Genomic DNA, 11048 nt, shown 5'->3' on the forward strand with positions numbered 1-11048 from the left:
GGAAACAAAATAAATTATAGACTTTTTATTTATTGATGTGATGAATTTTAAGGAAAAATGGTGTTGACAGTTGACATTTACAATCTAATTTGTGATGATGATAAAATTAATTAAATTTAATATTTGACTTTTGTATTTTTTAATTAGTTTTATTTGCGGGTTTGATAGACAATATAAAACCCGCATTCAATTTGAATATAGTGTTTGACGAACTAATAAAATATGATGAGTTAATTTATAACTTTATTATATTGTATCTCTCTAATTGAAATTCCTATCATAAATATAAGTTGAGTTAGAAATCGACATAGCAAAATAAAAATAATAATTTACTCAATTACTCTCGTAAAAATATAATTTAAAATATAATAAAATATAAAAACAATTATAAAATATAATCTAAAATATAAAAATATAAATCTAATCAAATATAAATATAAAAATAATTAATAAAATTTAATATTAAACTTAAAAATGAGATATTAATACTTAGTTTGCTAAATATTTATGATCTTTTTTTATATAATTTAATAAAGTTACTATTTAAAATTATAAAAATATGAAACGTAATTAAAATTTTAAAATAAATATAATTTGTTTACAATAGTATTTTTGTCATTTACACATAATATATATTATATATTTATTTATATTTTAACAAATAAAATAGAATTATTTAATTACTCATATTTTTTTAAAATTAAATTATTTATTTAGCAATGTCGATGAATAGTTTTGAATACTAACTTATTTCATTACTTAATTTATTTTTTAATATTTTTATTAATTTATAATATTTAAAATATAATAAATTAATTTTAAAAAATATAATTATTTACAATGATAATTTTATTATTTAAATATAATATATTATATCATAATTAGATGCATACAAAATATATGATAAAATATAATATTATTATATTAATTATTATATATGTATCGAATACTAATGTTTATTTATCACTATTATATTATATTTTTATTTAACTTTATATTTTATTATGTCTTTATCTTATTATACCCATAAAAAAAATTATGATATGTATAATATCGGTTAGTATTTTATTACCATGTTTTCTTCAATTCATCAAGACTTTTGATTTATAATAATTGATTGTTAATGGTTTGAGGCGATTTAAAATTATGGATGCATATTTGAAGCTCGGGGGCTTGAATCACAATAGGGGGATTTGCATCAATTAGACACATTTTTAGTTGGATTTACCTTTTAAATCTATATATATTTAATTATCTATCTTCTATCTATGTACTATCTAAAAAGGTTTTATATCTTGAAAATTTAAAAAATGTCCTAATGTCCTTTTGTTTCCTTTTATTAATTGTGAGGGTATTAAGGTATTTGTCTAGGACACATATAATGTTGATGTGAAATAAAGTCATATTTTACTGTTTCTTTCTATTCTTTTGTATTACTCTTCCATTATTTGCTTCTCATTAAATTATTTTGTTATTAATAACTCAATATAAAAAGAAATTCCTTAAAAAAACTTTTATCTGACTCAACAATAAAAATTATGACGAAAATAAAAGATAATAATATTTTGTCAAGTTAAAGTTTTTTACATTTTTTCTTTTTCTATTTTTAACAAAATATAAACTTAAGAAATTTTTTGTAAATTGTGTATTTTCTTTTATTTTCCCCTTTTTCAGTCCAAAAAAATAGAGAAATAGAAAATAAGAACAATGAAAAAGAAAAATAAATATGAATTCAATTTAGAGTTAATTTTTAAAAAATAAAAATAAAAAGAATCAAGTATTTTTGAAATAAAAAGTAATGTATTGTCAAAAAATATAAAAAGACTTATTACAATAAAAATATTTATATACATCGCCAAAAAAATATCAATCTATCAACTAACAACATATAAATTAATATCTTAATTTATGATAAAAAAAAAAATTAGCAACTCAAACTTTCCTCTTGCAATTTACTCCATTAACTTATAAATTAATATAAAAATTAATATTTATGATATCAAGTTCGATATTTTCCTATTGTATCAACTAATATGCTTTTTCTTTATAGATTTTCCAACCTCTTCAGCCAACCCAATATCTTTTATTTTGTTCTCGAACCTCAACGTTATAACGTGGTTTTCTCAACTTTGTAGTATTAACTTAAAAACAAATAACAAAATTTGAAGTAGTAGTGCAGCGGCGGAAGAGAGTGGAGTAGACGCGCAGGTAGATCGTGTGGGTTAGATTTCATAATGAAAATGAAATTCCACAAAGTTTGAAAAGGATGGCCGCGATCCAATATTGGAAGTCCAGCTTAGTCCCACGACAACACTTTTGACTAAACAACCACCGAAATTAGAATTTGGTTTCACACTCCATGTGATTTAAGTGTAGGAGAAACTTGTCATTTCATATTTTCTGGTTGGGGTCCACAAATCATGAAACTTGTGATCAGAGGCGTTAAAATCAAACTCGTGAAAGAGACACGATGGGTGCGAAAACTCTCAAGAAATTAACGGTAGTGATTTATTCCGCAAAATTGGACGATGGTGATGGAAATGTGGTGACGTGGAGCTGTGTTATGTCGGCAACATAAGGAACAAATTTAATTGGGGAAGCTATATGACAACTGCTACACACAAACAATTTCAACTTGTGTTGGGTCCTAATAACTGTGGGATTTCTAAACTGTGTCAAAACTAAATTATATCTTATTTCTTTTGGCCAAAAATTTATGTTTCTAAACTTAATAGTTAATACCAACCGAAGATGTTTACTGACAAAAAATAATACCAACCGAATACATATATGGGTTCTAAAAATGTCACAAAATATTTACCAACGAAACAATTGTGTTAGGCAAAAAAAATTTATGATTGTTACTAAAACCTATCGGTGGTATAGAATTTACGAGACATATCCAAATTTTTCATCTTTTATATACGGTTTTTTGGAGTCACTATATGTCGAATTATTCAAATAGACTCTAATTGTAAATATTAAGAAGGGAAATTATATGCCATTCACAAATATATTTTTTTTCTTTCTTAGTTATAATTTTAATCTATCTATTTTTTTTTTATTTATTCATGAAATTGATCCTCTTATTCTAAAAGTTGACAATTTTGATTTTGATTTTGATTTTTTAACTAAAAAATAATAACGTGAGATGTTTTAAATAACGTGACATATGATACGATAATATAAAATGATTAACTCCTATGATATTGGAATAAAATGCAATAAAAACTTAGATTTCAACTTCATAATTTTTTTATATTTTTAATTTAATTAGACATATGAATAACTAATGCATCTAAATAGTTTTATATTACGTCATAGGAGTGACTAAAGATCTAAAGAATTTTATGTTACGTCATTCAAAATATGTCGATTCTGCATTTTTTTTATTTAAAAATTTAAAGAAGTGACTAAAACTGTCGACTTATAAAATACAGAGATAATTTTCATAAATTAATAATAATATAGAGATTAAAACTATAATTAATTCTTTTTCTAACAACTTTAAGCTATCACCATTTCATTCAAATGAGACATAAATTTTAATTGAAAAATTGTAGATAAATTATCATAATCAATTAATATCCACCACATGCATTTCTTTAACTATATCAAATATATACTACTAAAAAGTTAAGGGGATATATAGACATGATTCTAATCGATAGTAGATAATCTATTCATAATTTTTCGAAGAGAACATAGAAAGTACCTTTCAATTAATACAAAATTAAATATTTATATTATAGGTTGATAAGTTATAATTTATACAAACAAACAAAAAAGTTTATTCTCACACATCCACATGCACTTGCAAAATTATATATACGATATTTTTTTCTTTTTGTCTTTTAGATGTGTACTTTAAACAAAAACAATTTTTTTTCTCATTCAAATGTACACTTATAAACTGAGACTAGCTACAATTTAAAAATATATATATATAAGGACGTGAGTAATTATGTTTTGGCACTATTTTTAAACATTCATTCAATATCTAATTTTTTTATTTTATTTTTATATTTTACTAATATACCATCAACATATCATATCTATATACGGTAACTATTTATTTTTTTATTTCACAGAATATATATTGGGCTTTGACAAAACATTTTCTTAAAAGTAACTCTAAAAAATATAATATTATTAAAATTCAAAACTTGCGAGAGTATTGTTCAATCATGTAAAGAAAATGGGCCTAAACTATTACTTTGATTAATTTCTAAGGCCTTATAGTGTGTTTGTTGACCAAAAAACGTGCAGAAGTCACTTTTCTCAAAGTTCTGTTATATAACATGCTTTTGTTACACGTTCTGTTGAAATTTCTACTTAGAATAAAATTATCAAAATAAAATATACGAAGAAGTGGGATGAATATAGGGGTGGCAATGTGGCATATCGAATAAGAATAAAAATCAGAACGCACGTTTTGGGGTGAAGCATTCTTAAAGCTGGCTTCTATATATAGTGCATCGTAATGTCTCATTCTTTAATTATAAATATCTAATAATTTAAAAAGGACTTATATTCAACCACAAACTATATATTTTATATGTTTATAAATAAGAACAATATATAGTATATGTGAAAAGATAAATAAAATCTATGTATACAACATTTAAATTATTCATTACAATTTTGCAGTTTATGTGGTTCAACTCGTCTCAAGTGAATAATAAATTCCTATGTAAATATTTGAGTTATAATTTATTTATTTTTTATAATTGTTAAAAAGAACCTTTTAATTTGGGTTTAATATTAGCTTTTAGTAGTCAGATATTCTGCAAAGTAAGTATTTTGATGTGGCTGCCTCATGCTTACAAAATTTATTAATTAAATCAAACCATAAAGAACAGAAGAAGATATACTATATACTTATATTGAATGCTTTTGCTTTTAATTTAGATCAATATAGTAATAATTATTTATGGCTTCTCACGTGATTATCAGTTATATGTAAGAAATTAATATCTTAAAGCTTACAAAAAGTTACAAAGAATTAGAGGAGAATAGTATCTCCTAGTCATTAAACTTTTGGCTTCAAAGCACTAACTAAGAACTTTACTTTTCACAATGACAACATTTTAAAAAAATAGTTAGGTAAAAAATAAATTATTATTAATTAAAGTGACTTCAATAATTATTAATAACTATTTTATGGTATATTTAAATTTTGTTTTATAAAGTATAACTCTTAGCACTAATGTAATGTACAATACTTATAGATACAACATATCATTCATCAACATGAAATAACAATAAAATAATTCAAATTTTAAGTTTTTATTTTATTTTATGAAATTATGAATAAGTTATCCACAACCAATTAAAATCAATTATATGTACTTTATTATTTGTTTAGAATTTTAAGTTAGACATACAGAAAAACATGTGATTAGTTTTATCAATTGTGTTTAACTTATCCATATTTTTCTATATACAACTATTGTGTGTAATTTATCCATGGTTATTTTTCACATAAAATAAAATAAATATAAAATATAATGGGTGGAGAATCTACTTTGAGTGCTATTTGCTTCACTAACCTTTCTATCAAATCTATTATTTTAATTTCACGCGCAAAATGACGAGTACCGTTCACTATAAATTATTGGAAATGCTTTAAACTTCAAATATCAATCAAACACTTGTCTACAAAAACAAGTTCAATTTAGCAATCATATAGTAAAAGTAACATGAATTTTAGAGCTTTCCATGTGTTTTCCTTTGTATTTATCTTTAGCTACGGTTTCTCAATAGCTCAAACGGTTCCAGCTGTTTATGTTTTTGGAGACTCACTTGTAGATGTGGGAAACAACAATTACTTAACACTTTCAATTGTTAAGGCAAATCATCGTCACTATGGTATTGATTTTCTTAACCACAAACCAACAGGAAGATTTAGCAACGGAAAGAATGCTGCTGATTTTATTGGTAAAGTTATTCAAATTTTTATAGACCCAACTCTTCAAATAAATATTTTTCATATATCCATGTGTTGATTATTTATTTATTACATAGTCTATGATATCTTTGATCATGACAGTCTTGTTATTATGAATGGGAATTCCAAAATCATCACGATTTACAATTTTTTCCCCTTTAATTGATCTCATCATTATTAGTCTTTGTATTTTCAACAAGAAGTTTTGAGAGTAGCACATGTCTTCAAATCATAGTGAGCAAACCAAATCTCTAATTTTTTATTTTTTTATCAAAAGAAAAAAAAAAGAGAGAGCACATATATATATATATATATATATATATATATATATATATATATATATATATAACTAAACAACGTAGTTTTTTTTAAAAACTAGAAGTATATTAGTGATCAAATAGCTATAATATAATACTTTCACTAATTTTTAGAATGAAGATGTCATACACTTGAGAGAAAAAAAAAATTTAATGACTTATTAACATATACTTATTAAACTCTATAATGTATACATGCACGCTAGTAAAAATATTATAGACACGTGTACCGACAATAGAGTTTGCAATTTGTTTCTATTTTTTTTTTTTTTTTGTCTAAAATGAAATGTGTGATTAATTTTGTGTGGGTTGCAGGTGAGAAATTGGGTTTGGCAACTTCAGCACCTTACCTGTCCTTAATATCAAAGGCCAACAAAAATGAGAATAATAATGTATCCTTTATGAATGGTGTTAGCTTTGCATCTGCAGGTGCTGGAATATTTGACGGCACAGATGAACGTTATGTAAGTCACCACCTTCACTTCCATTTTTCATTTATTCCTCAATTTTGCTCCTCTTCTTTTTTCGTATATATTAATACACCACTATAGTATTGGGCCGCTAGATGGCTATATTCGATTTGGGCCTCTATAATATTGATGTGGATCACTTATGTTGAACCCGGCCCAAATATTTATAAAAAAACAAATAAAAATAATTGGAATGCGGTGAACGTGGATCGAACACGTGACCTTCAGATCTTCAGTCTGACGCTCTCCCAACTGAGCTATCCCCGCTTGTTGTTTTTTTTAACTTTTTGTTCATTTTAATTGTAGAGACAATCGATACCTTTGACAAAACAAGTGGACTATTACTCAAATGTGTATGAGGAACTTACACGAGAAGTGGGAGTAACCGCTTTACAGAACCATCTCTCTAAATCAATTTTCGTTGTGGTGATTGGAAGCAACGACTTATTTGGATATTTTGAGTCATCTCAACTTCGTGAAAAAAACACTCCACAGCAGTACGTGGATTCTATGGTTTACTCACTAAAACTGCAATTACAGGTAACACATACAACAATCAACAATGTACTAATATTAACATTTGTATATTTGGTTTAAAAAATCCATTTTAAAGTGTAAAATTAATTTTAACTTTTTTTCAAATGTGTTTTGTTTGAATAAAATTGATTTTAACAATAAACAGTAATACATATTAAATAGTGACAAATATCGTTTTCTAAAATTTTGTTAGGTATAATACAAACAAGCTATCATTTAAAGTTATGTTATTTTTTAAATAGTTAAATTTTTAGATTATTTTTGCAGCGATTATATAATAACGGTGGCCGTAAATATGAGATTGCGGGAGTGGGGACACTTGGATGCTGCCCTGAGTTAAGGCTGAAGAACAAAACGGAATGTGTTGTAGAAGTCAATTACTGGTCACTTAAATATAATGAAGTTCTTCGATCCATGTTAAATGAATGGCAATTGGAGAATGAAGGCATAATCTACTCATATTTTGACACTTATGCTGCATTGAATGACCTCATTCAAAATCCAGCTTCATATGGTATTAATCTCTACTCTATCTCATTTATATTTATTTTGTATGAAGATATAAAATTCCATTATAATTAACTCACATAATTAGGAAGTCTCAAATTCGAAATCGAAATAGATGTTCAATTTAACAATATCGATATTTAACGGTTGACTTAGGGTTTAAGGACTATTTCTTTTTATAATGAACTAATTTGAGCTGTGCGTGATTCTTAAAAATATGATTAATTTTATTGTTTTGAATGATAAAATAAGTTTTATTTACTCAAACATCTTTACTAATTGTAGTTAATTAGTTGAGATACAATAAAATAAATAAGAGTGTATTAGTGAAAAAAATAATTAATATTATAAAATGATAGATAATTTAAGAAGAAAAAAAACAAATGAGATATTTAAAATGAGACAAAGAGATTATCATTTAGTCTTCGATAAATGTCATGAGAATTACAATATTTTTTAACCTTAAATTGTAAATACCATGTATTAGAATTTGGTTAATGTTAAACGGTCTAGCGTTGATTAATGTTTAAAAGTCGTCTTTAAATCATAGTTCAATCGATAAAATATTGATATAGTTAGGTTGAATATCAAGTATCGAGTTCAAGCCCATAATTTCACAACTATGTGATTGTGAAAGTTTTTAATGGTATTCATCATTCTTTTTAATGATCAAATAAAAAAATATTAATGTTTAAAAATCACTTGATTTAAGATATCTTTGACTAATAATCTAAGATCATGCTAACAATTGTCAAAAGAGAAAAACTTAAATACTTTAAATTTTGAATACACAATTTCCAATATATTTTTATGGAGTTATTTTATATTTAAATCTCTAACAAATGATGAATGACGGTATTTCCTTCAATTTATATATATGATCGATGTTTTTGTCAAATTTGATGATAAAATTACTATGTCTTACTTTCAGGATTTACTGAGGTGAAAGGTGCTTGTTGTGGACTTGGAGAGCTAAATGCCAGGGCTCCATGCCTGCCGGTGTCAAACCTTTGTCTCAATAGACAAGACCACATTTTTTGGGATCAATTCCATCCTACAGAGGCAGCTTCACGAATCTTTGTCGACAAATTTTTTGATGGTCCTTCAACTTATACTTTTCCTATTAATATGAGACAGCTAGTTGCATCATGAAGTTTGATATTCATTTTTAACTAAATCGTTATCTTAATTCCCAAGGTTATAAGATATTGTCATTTTAATTATTGATTTAACAAAAAATTTAAATTAGTTATCGAATCACTAAAATGAAGTATCTTATAATAATCATGAACTATTTCGACAATAAATTATATGTTTTATAGATTTTTATGATAATAAATTAAATCTTTCAATAACTATTTTGATTATTCGAATACTAATTTAGTTTTTTGCCGAATCAAAAATCAAAATGACATCATCTTATACTTTTGAGAACTAAAATAATAGTTTACTTATTAATTTTCACATCAAATAACACTTTTTTTTGTCTCATTAAATACAAATTGTTGTCAATTGAAGGGAAATTGTAAACTCCTAGACAAATTGTAGAGTTTTTATGGCATTCATCTTCTCTTGCAAAGACAATATATTAGAATGATGGCAAAAATCTCAAACTCCATCCCATAAGAGCATTATTTAGCAATAGATTCCTCGAATAATAGTATTACTTGTACTTTTTCAAAAACATTCATTACTTGTACCGTAAACAACCAAACTTTTTACCAATATTCTTATATATCGTATGTGCTAGTGTCCACGTATATGATATATATATATATATATATATATATATAGACTAGTGTCTAGGGTGACAATTTGATCATATCCACAGTACTTCACATTTTAATTGTAAATGGATTGAATCCAAGTTTAATTATAGAAGTTACCAAGTTCAGCTCCATATTTTATTCATTCCCCAATTTTCTTCTCTTTTTATTAGAAAATTATACCCCTATACCCCACAATTACACCCCTACCCTACAATCTTCTAAATTTTAAAATTTGCCCTTGATATTTTTTTTTCATCTTTACAAGATTTTAATAGTGCTCTAAAAACTCAAAATTAAATTTTTTTTAAACACATTTGAGTTTTTTGAAACTTAAACCCAAATTAAAAAAAAAAACGGAGTAAAATTGATAATTTATCTAAAATGTTGGGTGGTTTAATTTAAAAGGTATGTAGTAAAATTTTGTTTTCATTATTATCCCGAAATAGAACTGGGCCCAGAAGTAGGGCTTAAAAGAAACCCAAAATGGGTGTTTTGGAAGATATTGACCCCTAAAAATAGTGAAGTTATTGGAAGAAAAGAATATAATTTTGGAATGCGGTGAACGTGGATCGAACACGTGACCTTCAGATCTTCAGTCTGACGCTCTCCCAACTGAGCTATCCCCGCTTGCTGTTTTTTTTACCTTTTTGTTCTTTTTATTTGTTAAGACAATCGATACCACTAAATTTCATAAAGCAAGTGGACTATTTCTCGCTAAGACTACAAGTACAGCTAACACATTGCTCAAAATTAGGCTAATCATTATGCACAACAAAGTGTATACTTCATTCAAAATCTTTAAACTATTCTAGTATATAAGCTAATTCCTATATTTTAAACTCATTCTCGTCAAAGTATAAAATTTAAAGCAAATAATAGACTATTTTAGTACACTTAATGACAGAAGCTAAATGGCAATAAAGTTAAAAAGAGTTAATTTTGCTTAACTATCCCTGATATTGGTTGAGTAAAAGTTAAAATGTCTACTTAGTTAAAAAGAATAAATTTTGTTGAATTATCCATAAACTTGATAAATATAAGCTAATAATTAGTTTACTATATTTTATCTACCATTTATTACAAGTGCTTTAGCGAAAAATCTAACTATTATGAGTACTTTTGTAAAAGAAATAGATTATAGACTATTTATTTTCTGCTCGTTCCATATTAATAGTTCCATTGTTATATTCTATTATGCTTGGAGGGTACACTCTTATTTATGTTGTTTATTTTGGCAGCAATTATATATGATTAATAGTGTCCATAAATTTGAGATTGCAAGAGTTGGGGCACTTGGATTGCCGCCTTATGTTTAGACTAAAGAACTAAACATAATATATAGTAAAAAACAGTTAACTATGACGAAGTCCTTTAATCTATGTAGAAAGAATGACAATCAAAAAATGAAGCATAATTAACTCCTAATTTAAAACTTATGACAAACGTAATGAAGGTCAGAGTTTAGCTTACTAATTTGAAAATTGTCTCATTTTTTACC

General features: G+C 25.4%; 1 protein-coding gene and 2 non-coding genes across 3 annotated transcripts; 1 reads left to right on the forward strand and 2 right to left on the reverse strand.

The window, feature by feature from the left end:
* Positions 1-5625: 5625 nt before the first annotated feature.
* On the forward strand, positions 5626-9029 carry LOC101508102 (GDSL esterase/lipase At5g55050-like). The gene is made up of 5 exons (XM_004491352.4): positions 5626-5940; positions 6583-6731; positions 7044-7277; positions 7542-7788; positions 8713-9029. The coding sequence occupies exons 1-5, from the start codon at positions 5703-5705 to the stop codon at positions 8931-8933; spliced, it is 1089 nt and encodes a 362-aa protein (XP_004491409.1). The 5' UTR covers positions 5626-5702; the 3' UTR covers positions 8934-9029.
* On the reverse strand, positions 6932-7004 carry TRNAF-GAA (transfer RNA phenylalanine (anticodon GAA)). Its single transcript has one exon. It is a non-coding gene; the product is annotated as a tRNA-Phe (tRNA).
* Positions 9030-10104: 1075 nt separating the features above from the next.
* On the reverse strand, positions 10105-10177 carry TRNAF-GAA (transfer RNA phenylalanine (anticodon GAA)). The gene has a single exon. It is a non-coding gene; the product is annotated as a tRNA-Phe (tRNA).
* Between the last annotated feature and the right edge of the window lie 871 nt (positions 10178-11048).

This window comes from Cicer arietinum, chromosome 2 (genome assembly GCF_000331145.2).
Source record: "Cicer arietinum cultivar CDC Frontier isolate Library 1 chromosome 2, Cicar.CDCFrontier_v2.0, whole genome shotgun sequence".
NCBI classification, from domain to species: Eukaryota; Viridiplantae; Streptophyta; class Magnoliopsida; order Fabales; family Fabaceae; genus Cicer; species Cicer arietinum.

What these genes read in the sequence shown, in the direction of transcription:
- LOC101508102 (XM_004491352.4), top strand. Translation starts at nt 5,703, where the DNA reads ATGAATTTTAGAGCTTTCCATGTGTTTTCCTTTGTATTTATCTTTAGC. An exon ending in ACGGCACAGATGAACGTTAT is followed by an intron (nt 6,732 to 7,043) that starts GTAAGTCACCAC and finishes TTTTAATTGTAG; the next exon opens with AGACAATCGATACCTTTGAC. An exon ending in CACTAAAACTGCAATTACAG is followed by an intron (nt 7,278 to 7,541) that starts GTAACACATACA and finishes TTATTTTTGCAG; the next exon opens with CGATTATATAATAACGGTGG.